General features: G+C 38.7%; 1 protein-coding gene across 1 annotated transcript in view; it reads right to left on the bottom strand.

Moving 5' to 3' along the window:
• Positions 1-19,719, bottom strand: part of LOC133535178 (contactin-3-like) — a 262,937-nt gene that overhangs the window by 120,917 nt on the left and 122,301 nt on the right. Inside the window, exon 5 of the mRNA XM_061874750.1 lies at positions 13,874-13,972. Within this exon, the coding sequence (XP_061730734.1) occupies positions 13,874-13,972 (99 nt within the window). The remainder of the gene's footprint in view (positions 1-13,873; positions 13,973-19,719) is intronic.

The following is a 19,719-nucleotide window of genomic DNA, read 5'->3' as shown; positions in this document are numbered from 1 at the left end:
TGTTATTTTCCGTTTTTTCGACTATTTTTTGGAACCTTGGGGACCCAGGATGGACCGCTCGCCTGTATCGGTTGGGGACATCTCTACGCTGCTGATCCGCTTGAGATGGTTGCCTGTGGACGGGACTCTCGCTGCTGTCTTGGAGCCACTATGGATTGAACTTTCACAGTATCATGTTAGACCCGCTCGACATCCATTGCTTTCGGTCCCCTAGAGGGGGGGGTTGCCCACATCTGAGGTCCTCTCCAAGGTTTCTCATGGTCAGCATTGTCACTGGCGTCCCACTGAATGTGAATTCTCCCTGCCCACTGGGTTTGAGTTTTCCTTGCCCTTTTGTGGGTTCTTCCGAGGATGTTGTAGTCGTAATGATTTGTGCAGTCCTTTGAGACATTTGTGATTTGGGGCTATATAAATAAACATTGATTGATTGATTGATTGATCATGCCTCGTCGGTGTGTTGTCGGAGGGTGTAACAACACTAACAGGGAGGGATTCAAGTTGCACCACTGGCAAGAAATCTGCCGCCAGACCCCCATTGAATGTACCAAAGTGTCTCCACATTTGACCGGCGATGCTAAGACAGACATGGCACAGAGATGTATGGATAACCTGCAGATGCATTTGCATCGATTAAGTCGACGAAATCACAAAGTTGAGTTTTGTTGATGTTGTTGACTTATGTGCTAATCAGACATATTTGGTCGCGGCATGACTGCCAGCTAATCGAAGCTAACATGCTACGCTAATCGATGCTAATATGCTATTTACGCTAGCTGTATGTACATTTGAAACCAAATACCCACATTTCATGCGAAACAAACACTTACCAATCGACGGATTTAAGTTGCTCCAGTGTCACTAGATGCGAAAGTCCTGATCGTTTGGTCCGCACATTTTACCGGCGATGCTAATAAGGCAGCCATGCTATGGGCCACTTTATTAGGTACACCCACGCCATGGCCGAATAGCGTCAATAGCTATTCGCTCTATAGCTTCAATTTCTTCTTCAATTTCGTTTTCGCTATCTGCCTCCATACTCCGACCATCTGTTTCAATACATGCGTAATCTGTTGAATCGCTTAAGCCGCTGAAATCCGAGTCTGAATCCGAGCTAATGTCGCTACATCTTGCTGTGGTAACCGCCATGTTGTTTGTATTGGCAGCCCTGTATGACGTCACAGGGAAATGGATAGTGGTTTCGAAGATAGCGAAAATAAGGCACTTTAAAGCTTTATTTAGGGATATTCCGGGACCGGTAAAATTTTGAAAAAAAATTCAAAAAATTCAACAAGCCACTGGGAACTGATTTTTATTGTTTTTAACCCTTTTGAAATTTTGATAATGTTCCCCTTTAAAAAACCCTGAACAATCTGGACATTTTGTTGATTTATTTCAAATCATATTTTAAAACAATTCGGAAGAAAAAACATATTTATGTCAAATTCTTTAAGACATTATTTAGTGTGAAAAAGGCCATTTTTGTCTCTGTAGTACAAAAAAGGGAGCAAACGCAAGATAATGGCTTATCACCCTCGCACCCGTGTGCTGGTTGGACAGTAATTGCTACCGTGGTTACGTAGATAGCACGACCTTGCACATTTAACCCGCCTGCGTCCCCTGTTTCCGTTCCGCCCTGGGCTTGAACCTGGGTCCTCCGAATGAGAGTGTCAACTCAATGCCCAGCGCAAGCTCTTAATGTGTTAGGGCAGGGGTCGGGAATCTTTTTAGCTGAGAGAGCCAAGAAGCCAAGTATTTTAAAATGTATTTCCGTAAGAGCCATATAATATTTTTTTTTAACACTGAACACAACAAAACGCTTGCATTTTTAAGAAAGACCACCATATCTAGAGAGGTCTCTTATTCTTCGTAATAACATTGTTATTCTGAAGCTAACTGTGGAGGGGGCGTGGCCTGTGGGCCTGCAGCGAAGCGGGGTGTTGCCAGTACCGGCCTAGAAATCAGCGACAGGTACGTAGAAGGCCCACCTGGGCCTTTTTATCCGATCACCTGTCGCTATGTCATAAGCAGCAGCCAGGAGGAGAGACGGGCTTGGGGCTAGAAACCAGAGCGCGAGCGAGAACGAAAGAGAAAAAAACAATATTGTAACCTTGAAACAGGCTCTCATGTCAGTGCTTGGTGGTCTGAAGAACCCCCTGGAGGGCAAGCCCCACACTAACCAATAATAAATAAATGACTTCGTACCAACTTCTTGAACATAAAAATGCATGACAATGTTTTATATTTTGAACGTTTTTTTTTAACACAAGTAGAATTATTCATTTTTTAACGTGTTAAGCAATGTCAGCTCAGATTTATCCGAGAGCCACATGCAGTCATCAAAAGAGCCACATCTGGCTCGCGAGCCATAGGTTCCCTACCCCTGTGTTAGGGAGTCAAGATCCATTGCCCGGATCATGTTTTGTTTGATTTGGTGTTTCCTTGCTTGTAAATTTAGTTCTGTTTCAGCACACTGGTTTGTTTTTCTTTGTTACCATGGGTGCTGATTAACGTCACCTGCCTCTGATTAGTGGTTCTGGATGCTCACCTGCTCCCGGTGTCTAATCAGAGCCTCTCGCCACACTCTGTCTGGCAGTTTTTTTTGCGACACAGAACCAGTTAGATCTTTTGCTTCTTGTTCTTGTCGCTATATCTTGCTTTTGTTAACCGCCATGTTGTTTGTATTGGCAACGACATCCATTGCTTTCCTCCTCTCTAAGGTTCTCATAGTCATTATTGTCACCGATGTCCCACTGGGTGTGAGTTTTCCTTGCCCTTATGTGGGCCTACCGAGGATGTCGTGGTGGTTTGTGCAGCCCTTTGAGACACTAGTGATTTAGGGCTATATAAGTAAACATTGATTGATTGATTGAACCCTGTATGACGTCTTAGGGAAATAGATAGTGGTTTCGAAGATAGCGAAAATAAGGCACTTTAAAGCTTTATTTAGGGATATTCCGGGACCGGTAAAATTGTGAAAAAAACTTCCAAAAATACAACAAGCCACTGGGAACTGATTTTTATTGTTTTTAACCCTTTTGAAATTGTGATAATGTTCCCCTTTGAGATGCATTTTCAAAGTGATTTAGCGACAGAATGCATTGTTAACCCCCAAGAACCAGCAGATTATTACAAATTAGAATGCAAAAAAAAATACACTTTTTGTCTTCTTGTTTCTTTTAAAGATTATGAACCATAGGTGAAAATCCTCAAAAAAAAGTGCAGTTCCCCTTTAAGAGGGGGAGTCGAACAAAACTGATTAAAGTGCATCCTGTGACCTCTGCGTTGAAGATCACTAAGTGAGATTCTGCTGGCTGGATGGATAGCTGGTCTGAGGCAGAGAGGCAGAGATTAGTTGTAAGTTCCTTTATAAGCAGTGGGTCAAGTATAAGAGAAGAGACATCGTCCATGATGAGCGAGTGTATTATAATTATGAGAGGAGCACACTGAACAGATTTGCCGTTGTGAGCAGAGGCCGAGTGTAGTCTACCACTTTCGAGGTGACGGCTGCTGAGTGAAAACTGACTGTCAATCATTTCGCGCTCCCGCAGGGAGAACATCTAAAGCTTCTGACGGGAGTGAACGCCCAAGCTGCTTGAAGTGATGCAGACACAGTTGTCTCTCAGATTTGACAAGCAGGAGCAAGTGCCTGAACCTATTTATTTTAGTCAGTAAGTACATACAAGTACTGTATTTTTCGGACGATAAAGCGCACTTAAAAGCCTTTAATTTTCTCATAAAATTTGGTTGTGCTTACCGACCTCAAAGCTATTTTATTCGTATTGATAAGTGTGACCAGTAGATGGCAGTCACACATAAGAGATACGTCTCGACTGCAGCAAGACGCTTATAAACAACACCACGACTTTGAAAGTTATATTAAGAATAAAGAACATTACACACGGCGCTCAAAAATCCGTCAAAATGTTTTAGTACGACATTGGTAAGCCGTGAAGCCCCACCCCTTGATGGATTGTCAACATGCAAGTGTTATAATGGCACCCATTTGCAGACGTATTACCTGGCGTTTTGTTTTGCAATATTATGCAAAAGGGGCGGCATGGCGTAGTGGGTAGAGCGGCCGTGCCAGAAACCTGAAGGTTGCAGGTTCGCTTACCACCTATTGACATCCAAATCGCTGCCGTTGTGTCCAGAGCGATAAACAGAAAGGCGTTTAATTTGCCAAAATTCACCCATTTAGAGTTCGGAAATCGGTTAAAAAAATACATGGTTTTTTTCTGCCACATCAAGGTATATATTGACGTTTACACATGTTTGGTGATAATGTTCCCCTTTAATGAAGATCATGACTCATTCTTCACTTAAATGGGAATATATGAACATCGTAGAAGTAGGCATCCTAATGACAGCAGACCTTGTACTGTAAGTGATGTATTTTTTATGTTGTTGGCTCTCATAAAGTCTGCAGTGAGTACCGTATTTTTCGGACTATAAGTCACAGTTTTTTTTCATAGTTTGGCCAGGGGTGCGACTTATACTCAGGAGCGACTTATGTGTGAAATTATTAACACATTACCTTAAAATATCCAATAACATTATTTAGCTCATTCACGTAAGAGAAAATAAATATGGCGGGTGTGTTACCTCGGTGACGTCACGTTCTGACGTCATCGCTAAAAGACCGATACACAGAAAGACGTTTAATTTGCCAAAATTCACCCATTTAGAGTTCGGAAATCGGTTAAAAAAATACATGGTCTTTTTTCTGCCACATCAAGGTATATATTGACGCTTACATAGGTCTGGTGATAATGTTCCCCTTTAATGAAGATCATGACTCATTCTTCACTTAAATGGGAATATATGAACATCCTAGAAGTAGGCATCCTAATGACAGCAGACCTTGTACTGTAAGTGATGTATTTCTTATGTTGTTGGCTCTCATAAAGTCTGCAGTGAGTACCGTATTTTTCGGACTATAAGTCGCAGTTTTTTTTTCATAGTTTGGCCGGGGGTGCGACTTATACTCAGGAGCGACTTATGTGTGAACTTATTAACACATTACCGTGAAATATCCAATAACATTATTTAGCTCATTCACGTAAGTAAAAATGAAAATGGCGGGTGTGTTACCTCGGTGACGTCACGTTCTGACGTCATCGCTAAAAGAGCGATACACAGACAGACGTTTAATTTGCCAAAATTCACCCATTTAGAGTTCGGAAATCGGTTAAAAAAATACATGGTCTTTTTTTCTGCAACATCAAGGTATATATTGACGCTTGCATAGGTTTGGTGATAATGTTCCCCTTTAATGAAGATCATGAGTCATTCTTCACTTAAATGGGAATATATGAACATCCTAGAAGTAGGCATCCTAATGACAGCAGACGTTGTACTGTAAGTGATGTATTTTTATGTTGTTGGCTCTCTCAAAGTCTGCAGTGAGTACCGTATTTTTCGGACTATAAGTCGCAGTTTTTTTCATAGTTTGGCTGGAGGGTGCGACTTATACTCAGGAGCGACTTATGTGTGAACTTATTAACACACCATCGTAAAATATCCAATAACATTATTTATGTCATTCACGTAAGAGACTAGACGTATAAGATTTCATTGGATTTAGCGATTAGGAGTGACAGATTGTTTGGTAAAGGTATAGCATGTTCTATATGTTATAGTTATTTGAATGACTCTTACCATAATATGTTGGGTTTTATCATATGGAATGTAAATTTGGATGAGGTCCGAGATATACTGAGGTGCCAGTCCATGTAAAGATTTAAAAACAAACAGCAATGTTTTAAAATCAATTCTAAAATGAACAGGGAGCCAATGCAAACTCTGAAGAATTGGGGTTATATGCTGGCGTTTCCTGGCCCCTGTTCAAAGTCGTGCTGCCGTGTTCTGGACTAACTGCAACCGGGAGAGAGCTTTTTGGCTAATGCCAGCATAAAGTGCATTGCAGTAGTCCAGGCCACTTGAAATAAAAGCATGCACGACTTGTTCAAAAAGGTTAAAAGATAAAAACGGTTTAACCGTTACTAAAAGACGAAGGTGATAAAAACACGATTTTAAATCGCCATTGACTTGTTTGTCTAGTTTAAAATGGCTGTCTATAGTGACGCCAAGGCTGGTGACTTTGGGACACACATCATTTTGCAACGGTCCCAAGTCAGTGAGGGCCGGACCAAAAACTAAAATTTCCGTTTTTCCCTCATTCGTTATTAAAAAAATCTGGGCTAACCAAGCCTTGACGTGGCGTAGACAGTTAAGGCTTCTGATTTAAAAGTGAGTCGGCCCACTGGAATCACACTGGAAACAGTCTCGATTCCCACCCAGCTCTGCACATGTCAGACAAAGTTTATCACTCCTTTCAAAATGAAAACGAATGACAAAAAAAAAAAGCACGACGGGAAGGAGCCGGGGAGTGACAAGAAAAGAAAGAAACACCGGACTCCCACGGCGAAAAATATAACGAAAAGAATACGGCCATCGGTTGCATCACGTACAGTAAGAGAGAGACAAAAAAAAAGCTGTCAAACTGTATTTCATGCAGAAAACTCTCGGCCATTATCCAACAGACCAGCTGCATACTTCTCTGTTCTCCAAACTGTGGGAAATTGCTGCTAGAAAGTGCGAGTTACTGTAACGACGCAGACAAGCGCAGCAGCAGAACAATGTTCATGCCTGGCAGAAAAAAGTAGCATCTTCAATTGTGGTGTCTTTTTTGGGAGGAATTCATTGTTATCCTTTGTTATTAAAAATATATTTAAGTGTCTAGTCTAAGCTTTTTTTTTATTATTTCATTTGTCAGGGTCATTGAATTAGAACAGTGGTTGTCAACCTTGTTTCAGTGATGTACCCCCTGTGAACATTTTTGTTAAATTCAAGTACCCTCTAATCAGAGCAAAACATTTTTGTTAGACCCACTAAGGACTGGACTCTCACAATATTAAGTTAGATCCAATATGGACTGGACTCTCACTATTATGTTAGATCCACTATGGACAGGACTCTCACTATTATGTTAGATCCACTATGGACAGGACTCTCACTGTTTTGTTGGACCCACTATGGACTGGACTCTCACAATATTATCTTAGATCCACTATGGACTGGACTCTCACAATATTAAGTTAGATCCAATATGGACTGGACTCTCACTATTATGTTAGATCCACTATGGACAGGACTCTCACTGTTTTGTTAAACCCACTATGGACTGGACTCTCACAATAATATGTTAGATCCACTATGGACTGGACTCTCACTATTATGTTGGATCCACTATGGACTGGACTCCCACTATTATGTTAGATCCACTATGAACTGGACTCTCACTGTTTTGTTGGACCCACTATGGACTAAGCTCTCACAATATTATGTTAGATCCACTATGGACTGGACTCTTACTATTATGTTAGATCCAACATGGACTGGACTCTCACTATTATGTTAGATCCAACATGGACTGGACTCTCACTATTATGTTAGATCCACTAAGGACTGGACTCTCACAATATTAAGTTAGATCCAATATGGACTGGACTCTCACTATTATGTTAGATCCACTATGGACAGGACTCTCACTGTTTTGTAGGACCCACTATGGACTAAGCTCTCACAATATTATGTTAGATCCACTATGGACTGGACTCTCACTATTATGTTAGATCCACTATGGACAGGACTCTCACTGTTTTGTTGGACCCACTATGGACTGGACTCTCACAATATTATCTTAGATCCACTATGGACTGGACTCTCACAATATTAAGTTAGATCCAATATGGACTGGACTCTCACTATTATGTTAGATCCACTATGGACAGGACTCTCACTGTTTTGTTAGACCCACTATGGACTGGACTCTCACAATAATATGTTAGATCCACTATGGACTGGACTCTCACTGTTTTGTTGGACCCACTATGGACTAAGCTCTCACAATATTATGTTAGATCCACTATGGACTGGACTCTTACTATTATGTTAGATCCAACATGGACTGGACTCTCACTATTATGTTAGATCCACTATGGACTGGAGTCTCACTTTTATGTTAGAGCCACTATGGACTGGACTCTTACTATTATGTTAGATCCAACATGGACTGGACTCTCACTATTATGTTAGATCCACTATGGACTGGAGTCTCACTTTTATGTTAGAGCCACTATGGACTGGACTCTCACTATTATGTTAGACCCACTATGGACTGGACTCTCACTATTATGTTAGATCCACTATGGACTGGACTCTCACAATATTAAGTTGGATCCAATATGGACTGGACTCTCACTATTATGTTAGATCTACTGTGGACAGGACTCTCACTGTTTTGTTAGACCCACTATATACTAAGCTCTCACAATATTATGTTAGATCCACTATGGACTGGACTCTCACTATTATGTTAGATCCACTATGGACTGGACTCTCACAATATTTTGTTAGATCCACTATGGACTGGACTCTCACTATTATGTTAGATCCACTGTGGACAGGACTCTCACTGTTTTGTTAGACCCACTATGGACTAAGCTCTCACAATATTATGTTAGATCCACTATGGACTGGACTCTCACTGTTTCCTTAGATCTACTATGGACTAAGCTCTCACAATATTATGTTAAATCCACTATGGACTGGACTCTCAATATTATGTTAGATCCACTATGGACTGGACTCTCACAATATTATGTTAGATCCACTATGGACTGGACTCTCACTATATTAAGTTAGATCCAATATGGACTGGACTCTCACTATTATGTTAGATCCACTATGGACTGGACTCTCACTATTATGTTGGATCCACAATTGAATTGGACTCTCACTATTATGTTAGATCCACTATGGACTGGACTCTCACTATTATGTTAGATCCACTATGGACTGGACTCTCACTATTATGTTAGATCCACTATGGACTGGACTCTCACAATATTATGTTAGATCCACAATGGACTTAACTCCCCCTATTATGATAGATCCACCATGGACTGGACTCCCACTATTATGTTGGATCCACCATGGACTGGACTTTCACAGTTTTATGTTAGACCCACTTAACGTCCATTGCATCCGGTCTCCCCTAGAGGGTTGGGGGTTCACCCACATTTGTGGTCCTCTCCAAGGTTTCTCATAGTTATTCACATTGACGTCCCACTGGCTTGTGAGTTTTTCCTTGCCGTTTTTTTAGGCTCTGAACCGAGGATGTTATCGTGGCTTTTGCAGCCCTTTGACACACTTGTGATTAAGGGCTATATAAATAAACATTGACTGATTGATTTTCTTGTATCCAAAAATAAAAAAATGTTTCATTGTTATTTTTTCAAACTTAGAAAATAAGTACCCGCACACAGCGCCCCCCGCGACCCCGAAAGGGAATAATCGGTAGAAAATGGATGGATGGATGGACACAGCACGGCTTTAAGGTTAAAACCTAATTGATGTGAATCAAAACCAACTTTATTGAAAAAAAAAAAATAGTCCTGTTGAATTATAATTAAAAAAAACAAAAACATTGTTACAATTCTGAATTGTGATTAGTCATAATTAATCACACTAAATTACTTGCTGGTTTAATTAACTCCATTATTTTGACACAAATGCAATTTTATTTTCATGGTTATCGTGTTTTTTGGTATTTTACTAAATAATTGTAATTTAATTTTAATCAAAACTTGGTACCACTATTATCTAAAGTCCCATCGAGGTGTATTTTGAAGGGAAATGTGTCACAGTGCACATCAGTCATCTCTGCAGTGGTGTATCCTGCCACCCCATCACTTACCTGCAACCACCCACACCAGCCATTAAAGTGGAACTGAACTGGGTGATAAAGCCGCATGTGCATCCTTCATGTATAATGCATTTTTTTTTTGTGAGACAGCTCGTTTAATTTGACAGCCCTAATTAAAATATCCAATAAGGTTAAACCGCCATCCAATGTTTTGGTTGGATTTTAATTGTGATCAAAAATGTAACCATTTTAAGTATCAGTATTAGCATTTTTAAGCATGTCAACACATTTCAACAGCTTTTGTGACCCATTATACCAAATAATACATTGTGATATACGCACTATATTGTCATCCCAGAATTAGGCTGTAATATACAGTCATGGTCAAAAGTTTACATACACTTACAATGCTATATAATAGACTGTATTTATATTACTCACATGTGAATAATGCTGTATAATAGACTGTATTTATATTACTCACATGTGAATAATGCTGTATAATAGACTGTATTTATATTATTCACATGTGAATAATGCTGTATAATAGACTGTATTTATATTACTCACATGTGAATAATGCTGTATAATAGACGGCATTTGTATTACTCACATTTAAATAATGCTGTATAATAGACTGTATTTATATTATTAACGTGTGAATAATGCTGTATAATAGACTGTATTTATATTATTCACATGTGAATAATGCTATATAATAGACTGTATTTATATTACTCACATGTGAATAATGCTGTATAATAGACTGTATTTATATTACTCACATGTGAATAATGCTGTATAATAGACTGCATTTATATTACTCACATGTGAATAATGCTGTATAATAGACTGTATTTATATTATTAACGTGTGAATAATGCTGTATAATAGACTGTATTTATATTATTCACACGTGAATAAAGCTGTATAATAGACTGTATTTATATTATTAACGTGTGAATAATGCTGTATAATAGACTGTATTTATAATACTCATATGTGAATAATGCTGTATAATAGACAGTTTTTATATTACTCGCATGTGAATAATGCTGTATAATAGACTGTATTTATCTTATTCACATGTGAATAAAGCTGTATAACAGACTGTATTTATATTAATAAAATGTAAATTATGCTGTATAATAGGATGGATGGATGGATAATAGACTGTATTTATATCATTCACATGTGAATAATGCTGTATAATAGACTGCATTTCTATTATTCACATGTGAATAATGCTGTATAATAGACTGTATTTATATTACCCACATGTGAATAATGCTGTATAATAGACTGTATTTATATTACCCACATGTGAATAATGCTGTATAATAGACTGTATTTATATTACCCACATGTGAATAATGCTGTATAATAGACTGTATTTGTATTACTCAAATTTAAATAATGCTGTATTATATACTGTATTTATATTACTCACATGTGAATAATGCTGTATAATAGACTGTATTTATATTACTCACATGTGAATAATGCTATATAATAGACTGTATTTATATTACTCACATGTGAATAACGCTGTATAATAGACTGTATTTATATTATTCGCATGTGAATAATGCTGTATAATAGACTGCATTTGTATTACTCACATTTAAATAATGCCGTATTATATACTGTATTTATATTATTAACGTGTGAATAATGCTGTATAATAGACTGTATTAATAATACTCACATGTGAATAATGCTGTATAATAGACTGTTTTTATATTATTCACATGTGAATAATAATGTATAATAAAGTCTATGTATATTACTCGCATGTGAATAATGCTGTATAATAGACTGTATTTATATTATTCACATGTGAATAAAGCTGTATAACAGACTGTATTTATATTAATAAAATGTAAATTATGCTGTATAATAGGATGGATGGATGGATAATAGACTGTATTTATATCATTCAGATGTGAATAATGCTGTACTATAAACTGTATTTATATCATTCACATGTGAATAATGCTGTATAATAGACTGTATTTATATTACTCACATGTGAATAATGCTGTATAATAGACTGTATTTATATTATTCACATGTGAATAATGATGTATAATAGACTGTATTTATATTATTCGCATGTGAATAATGCTGTATAATAGACTGTATTTATATTATTAACGTGTGAATAATGCTGTATAATAGACTGTATTTATATTATTCACATGTGAATAATGCTGTATAATAGACTGTATTTATATTACTCACATGTGAATAATGCTGTATAATAGACTGCATTTGTATTACTCACATTTAAATAATGCTGTATTATATACTGTATTTATATTACTCACATGTGAATAATGCTGTATAATAGACTGTATTTATATTACTCACATGTGAATAATGCTGTATAATAGACTGTATTTATATTACTCACATGTGAATAATGCTGTATAATAGACTGTATTTATATTATTCGCATGTGAATAATGCTGTATAATAGACTGCATTTGTATTACTCACATTTAAATAATGCTGTATTATAGACTGTATTTATATTACTCACATGTGAATAATGCTGTATAATAGACTGTATTTATATTATTCACATGTGAATAATGATGTATAATAGACTGTATTTATATTATTCGCATGTGAATAATGCTGTATAATAGACTGTATTTATATTATTAACGTGTGAATAATGCTGTATAATAGACTGTATTTATATTATTCACATGTGAATAATGCTGTATAATAGACTGTATTTATATTACTCACATGTGAATAATGCTGTATAATAGACTGCATTTGTATTACTCACATTTAAATAATGCTGTATTATATACTGTATTTATATTACTCACATGTGAATAATGCTGTATAATAGACTGTATTTATATTACTCACATGTGAATAATGCTGTATAATAGACTGTATTTATATTACTCACATGTGAATAATGCTGTATAATAGACTGTATTTATATTATTCGCATGTGAATAATGCTGTATAATAGACTGCATTTGTATTACTCACATTTAAATAATGCTGTATTATAGACTGTATTTATATTACTCACATGTGAATATTGCTGTATAATAGACTGTATTTATATTATTAACGTGTGAATAATGCTGTATAATAGACTGTATTTATAATACTCACATGTGAATAATAATGTATAATAAAGTATATGTATATTACTCGCATGTGAATAATGCTGTATAATAGACTGTATTTATATTATTCACATGTGAATAAAGCTGTATAACAGACTGTATTTATATTAATAAAATGTAAATTATGCTGTATAATAGGATGGATTGATGGATAATAGACTGTATTTATATCATTCAGATGTGAATAATGCTGTACTATTAACTGTATTTATATCATTCACATGTGAATAATGCTGTATAATAGACTGCATTTCTATTACTCACATGTGAATAATGCTGTATAATAGACTGTATTTATATTATTCGCATGTGAATAATGCTGTATAATAGACTGCATTTATATTATTCACATGTGAATAATGCTGTATTATATACTGTATTTATATTACTCACATGTGAATAATGCTTTTTAATAGACTGCATTTATACTACTCACATTTGAATAATGCTGTATAATAGACTGTATTTATATTATCCACATGTGAATAATACTGTATAATAGACTCTATTTATACCACTCACATGTGAATAATGCTGTATAATAGACTGCATTTATATTACTCACATTTAAATAATGCTGTATAATACCCTGTATTTATATTATTCACATGTGAAGAATGCTGTATAATAGACAGTATTTATATTACTCACATGTGAATAATGCTGTATAATAGACTGTATTTATATTATCCACACGTGAATAATGCTGTATAATAGACTCTATTTATACTACTCACATGTGAATAATGCTGTATAATAGACTGCATTTATATTACTCACATTTAAATAATGCTGTATAATACCCTGCATTTATATTATTCACATGTGAAGAATGCTGTATAATCGACAGTATTTATATTATTCACATGTGAATAATGCTGTATAATAGACTGTATTTATTTTTTCTCTGCTGCTGTGAAAAAAAAAAAAAAAAAATTGGGTTCCTGCCTCACGACACCTAACAAAAAATAACAGTGCAAACAAAATAACCAAGGTAGTTTACCTCCAGAATGTGCAGGTGGGCCGCATAAGAGAACCACTCCTTGGCCTTCCCGGACATTGACTGTACTTCTGACCGTCTGTGTTCGGAAGTTATCGAGATCTGATGAGTACAAAAAAAACAAAAAAAAAAAACAGATGTTAGATTTTAGCTGAAGAACTTTACAATATACAACAGTCTGTGTGTTTACATCTTCACTTATGCTTGTATTTGATGCAACACTTTGAGTCACGGGACTTTAATATGCCATCATTGCTTGCCCCGGGACATCTCCCAGACAGCCAGTAATGCTTTGAAAGCATCTGGAGTGCTGATGAAAGAGATAGATATAGCTCTACATTTACCGTCTTGCACAAGGAAAAAGATTAGGACCGAACAAACACCAGGGAGCGTGCATGAGAAATGAGCTCGCGCTGCCAGCAGCCATACGTAACATCATTATTAAATGTGGTGTAATCTTGCACTTTAAAAGCATTAGCTTCGCCATCCATTCTCGCCGCACAACCTGTCCCCCCCCCAACCCCCTCTTCCAAATTAATGAGCGGTTTCTGGCAGACAAAACTTAAACCCGGGATGATAAACCACCTCTGACTTGGTGACGGATGGAGGTGAGCCGCCGCGGGCCATTCTCTAATCTGTTTGCAGCCTCTGGCTAACAGACTGGTGTAAGCCTTCCAAACAAACAAAAGAAAGTCGGCGTGAGAGATAAGGGAAATTAGAAGCGAGGAGATTACGGCGAAGAAGTGAGACAGAGTGTTGGTAAGATTAATGAGGAGCCCTCTGATGACCGCTGTGGACTCAAACGGTGCCAAGTCACGACAGGACACCCGGCGGGGTCACGGAAGGAGGAGGCTGACTTGAAATAGAGACAGAGGTGACTTCCTTCTGATCTCAGCAGGCCGCCTTGGTGAAGCCGTCACTAAAAATGTATTTTTTTTAAGGCTGTGGAGTGCTAGGAGTCACAAACATGCACAAGTGGTTCAGACAAAGCGCGAGTAGCTCGGTGGAAAAAGACAAAATTGAAAAGAAAAAATTTTTTCTTTCCATGTCCAAGGTCCCGAAGAGCATGCTCAAGGGTTCTACAAATGTGACACAGCAAACAGATACTATTTGCTGGCAAGAGAAATGTAATGTTTTGAACAGCCGGCGAACGAGCAGCGGGGCGGGGCATGCTTGGGCCCGGCCCAAGATGGCGGCGAGGAGGCGGAGAATGCAGCTGAGCGGAGAGGCGGGGCGTGCCGGGAGCAACGCCGCAGTCATGTGCAGGTGTGTGGATCGCGCACCAGGACTCATCTAACTCATTTCTTCACGCTGTATAAAAGGGGAGAAGGAGGCGAGGTCGGGGTGGAAGGAGTAGGAGAGCCGGCAACAGCGACCGAGAAGCAAGAGAGAGCAGGACACGAGAGACGAAGACGTGGCCAACTAAAGAGCGGACCGGAAAGCGAGAGACGGAGAGCGAGACATGGAGGAGCGAGCAGTGGGAGCGACGACGAGGCAAAGGACTGCCTTTATTGAAAATTAAAAGAGTCAAACCTGCTCGACAAGCATGTATTTCCTGGGTGGTCAGTGGAACCTGAGCGGCGACAGGGAAAGTCTTCCACATTTGGCGCCCAACCTGGCTGGACCACCGGAGGCGGGGGAGAAATATCCCCTGTGGGCCCTCGTCGGCGCGCTCACGCAGCTGGCAGCAAGCAGCCGACAGAACTGCCGACTCCTGCAAGGTGGGGGGAGGCGGCGAGTGCCCTCCCAAAGAAGTAGCGGAGGAGCACAAGAAGGGGAGATGGCAGTGCAGAGGAGGCGCCCCCTGCTGACAAGACAGAGACACAGCTGGTGGAGTGTGCAGTAGAAAAAGAAAAAGATGAAGAAGTGAAAAAAGTGGTAGGGTTAGAAGAAGAAGAAGATGAATCAGATGATGAAGAAGAAGAAGAAGATGAATCAGATGATGAAGAAGAAGAAGATGAATCAGATGATGATAAAGAAGAAGAAAAAGAAGATGAATCAGATGATGATAACGATGAAGATGAATAAGAAGACGATGAAGATGATGAATCAGAACATGATGATGAAGATGAAGAAGAAGAAGAAGAAGATGATGAAGATGATGAATCAGAACTTGACGATGAAGATGAAGATGAAGAAGAAGAACAAGAAGATGATGAAGATGATGAATCAGAACATGACGAAGAAGATGATGAAGAAGATGAATCACAACATGACGATGAAGATGAAGAAGAAGAAGAAGAATATGATGAAGATGATGAATCAGAACATGACGATGAAGATGAAGAATCAGAACATAACGGTGATGATGAAGAAGAAGAAGAAGAATATGATGAAGATGAAGAATCAGAACATGACGATGATGATGAAGAAGAAGAAAAAAGGGTTGTAGCTGACTCGCAAACTGAAGAGGACCACACAAAGCCAGCAGAGGGCGAGGATGCTACTTCACCACCAGAGGACAAAGACGAAATGGAGGAAGAAAATGAAGAGAAGACAGGTGGCAGTCTTCATTTCCCGCCCCTTCAAAAAAGGGAGGGGGGAGTTCGCTTAGCCGGTTGGAGTCCCGGCTTGCGTCTGGCGATGGAGGTATGTGGGAAGGCGCAGCAGGCAAATGAGCAGCGGGGCGGGGCACTCTGGGGCCCGGCCCAAGATGGCGGCGAGGAGGCGGAGAATGTGGCTGAGCGGAGAGGCGGGGCATGCCGGGAGCAACGCCTCAGTCATGTGCAGGTGTGTGGATCGCGCACCAGGACTCATCTAACTCATCTCCTCACGCTGTATAAAAGGGGAGAAGGAGGAGAGATCGGGGTGGAAGGAGTAGCAGAACAGCGACCGAGAAGCAAAAGAGAGCAAGACACGAGAGATGGAGACGTGACCGACTAAAGAGAGACGAAGGGCGAGACACAGAAAAGCGACCAGTGGGAGCGACGACGGCACAAAAGACTGCCTTCATTGAAAATTAAAAGACTCAAACTTGCTCGACAAGCATGTCCTTCCTGGGTGGTCAGTAGAACCCGAGCGGCGTATAAAATCAAGCACTTAGGCATGGAGAGTGTTTCTACAAACATTTGTGAAAGAATGGGCCGCTCTCAGTGATTTCCAGCGTGGAACTGTCATAAGATGCCACCTGTGCAACAAATCCAGTCGTGACATTTCCTAGGTACTAAATATTCCAAAGTCAACTGTCGGCTTTATTATACAAAAATGGAAGGGTTTGGGAACAACAGCAACTCAGCTACTAAGTGGTAGGCCACGTAAACTGACAGAGAAGGGACGGCGGATGCTGAAGCCCATAGTACAAAGGCTTTCTGCACAGTCAGTTGCTGCAGAGCTCCAAACTACATTTGACCTTCCAATTAGCCCACGTACAGTACGTAGAGAGCTTCATGGAATAGGTTTCCATGGCCGGGCAGCTGCATCTAAGCCATACATCACCAAGTCCAATGCAAAGCGTTGGATGCAGTGGTGTAAAGCCCGTCGCCAGTGGACTCTAGAGCAGTGGAGACGCCTTCTCTGGACTGATGAATCACGCTTGTCCATCTGGCAATCTGATTGACGAGTCTGGGTTTGGAGGTTGCCAGGAGAACGGTACATTTCATGCTGCATTGTGCAGACTGTGAAATTTGGTAGAGGAGGAATTATGGCGTGGAGTTGTTTTTCAGGAGTTGGGCTTGGCCCCCTTTGTTCCAGTGAAATAAACTTTGTATGCTCCAGGATACCAAAACAATTTGGATAATACCATGCTCCCAACCTAGTGGAAACAGTTTGGAGCGGGCCCCTTCCTCTTCCAACATGACTGTGCACCAATGCACAAAGTAAGGTCCAAAAAGCCATGGATGACAGGGTTGTGTGGATGAACTTGACTGGCCTGCACAGAGTCCTGACCTGAACCCAATAGAACACCTTTGGCATAAATTACAACGGAGACTGAGAGCCAGGTCTTCTCGACCGACACCAGTGTGTGACCTCGCCAATGCGCTTTTGGAAGAATGGGCAACAATTCCTATAGACACCCTCCGCAACCTTGTGGACAGCCTTCCCAGAAGAGTCGAAGCTGTAATAGCTGAAACTTACTTTTAAACCTACTCAGTGGCCTAGTGTTTAGAGCTGGGGTCACCAACCTTTTTGAAACCAAGAGCTACTTCTTGGGTACTGATTAATGAGAAGGGCTACCAGTTTGATACACACTTAAATAAATTGCCAGAAATAGCCAATTTGCTCAATTTACCTTTAATAAATAAATCTATAAATATAAAAAACTGGGTACTTCTGTCTGTCATTCCGTCGTACATTTTTTTTCCTTTTACGGAAGGTTTTTTGTAGAGAATAAATAATGAAATCAAATACTTAACTAAATGATTTAAAAGAGGAGAAAACACGAAAAAAATTCAAACTAAATTTTGAAACATAGTTTATCTTCAATTTCGACTCTTTAAAATTCAAAATTCAACCGAAAAAAATTAAGACAAAAACTAGCTAATTTGAATATTTTTGAAAAAATTAAAAAAAGAATTTATGGAACATCATTAGTAATTTTTCCTGATTAAGATTAATTTTAGAATTTTGATGACATGTTTTAAATCGGTTAAAATCCAATCTGCACTTTGTTAGAATATATAACAAATTGGACCAAGCTATATTTCTAACAAAGACAAATCATTATTTCTTCTAGATTTTCCAGAAACAACATTTTAAAATAATTTCAAAAGACTTTGAAATAAGATTTAAATTTGATTCTACAGATTTTTTCTATATTTACCTGAATATTTTTGGGGAATTTTAATCATAATAAGTTTGAAGAAATATTTCACAAATATTCTTCGTCGAAAAAACATAAGCTAAAATGAAGAGTTAAATTAAAATGTATTTATTATTCTTTAAATTGTCAGGAAAGAAGAGGAAGGACTTTAAAAGGTAAAAAGTTATATGTGTTTAAAAATCCTAAAATCATTTTTAAGGTTGTATTTTTTCTCTAAAATTGTCTTTCTGAAAGTTATAAGAAGCAAAGTAAAAAAATAAATGAATTTATTTAAACAAGTGAAGACCAAGTCTTTGAAAAATTTTCTTGGATTTTCAAATTCTATTTGAGTTTTGTCTCTCTTAGAATTAAAAATGTCGACCAAAGTGAGACCAGCTTGCTAGTAAATGAGTAAAATTTTAAAAATAGAGGCAGCTCACTGGTAAGTGCTGCTATTTGAGCTATTTTTAGAACAGGCCAGCGGGCGACTCATCTGGTCCTTACGGGCTACCTGGTGCCCGCGGGCACCGCGTTGGTGACCCCTGGTTTAGAGTGTCAGCCCTGAGATCGGTAGGCTGTGAGTTCAAACCCCGGTTAAGTCATACCAAAGACTGAAAAAATGGGTTAGCAGCATCAAGGGTTGGAATTGGGGGGTTGAAGTTAGTAGCTGCAGTACTTACAAAATATTGCTTCTAGGATCCTGAAATGCGGAAATACGACCACATCCCTTCAAGGGCTTCCTGTTAAACTCAGAATTGAATACAAAGTCTCCCTACTAACTCACCAGTGCCTCTATGGAAATGCCCCCTTCTACCTCAAAGACCTGCTCACCCCCAAATCCTCTACACGACACCTCTGCTCTGGACAGGCTAACCTCCTCCAACCTCAGCGGGAAAAAGTTCCGAACAATGGGAGATTGCCTTCTTCTGCTCCGCCGCTCCCAGTCTGTGGACCACTCTCCCTGTCCACCTGAGGGCACCACAGACTGTGGATGCTTTTAAAAAAGGCTTAAAACCCTTCTTTAAAAAAAAAATAAATAAACAAATTTGATATATGTGTGCTAGTTATAGCTATTAGGCTGTTCTAGTTTTTATTATTTTTATTTTTTTTA

Source organism: Nerophis ophidion, linkage group LG16 (assembly GCF_033978795.1).
Source record: "Nerophis ophidion isolate RoL-2023_Sa linkage group LG16, RoL_Noph_v1.0, whole genome shotgun sequence".
NCBI lineage: Eukaryota > Metazoa > Chordata > Actinopteri > Syngnathiformes > Syngnathidae > Nerophis > Nerophis ophidion.
This window is presented reverse-complemented; position numbering and strand designations above follow the sequence as displayed.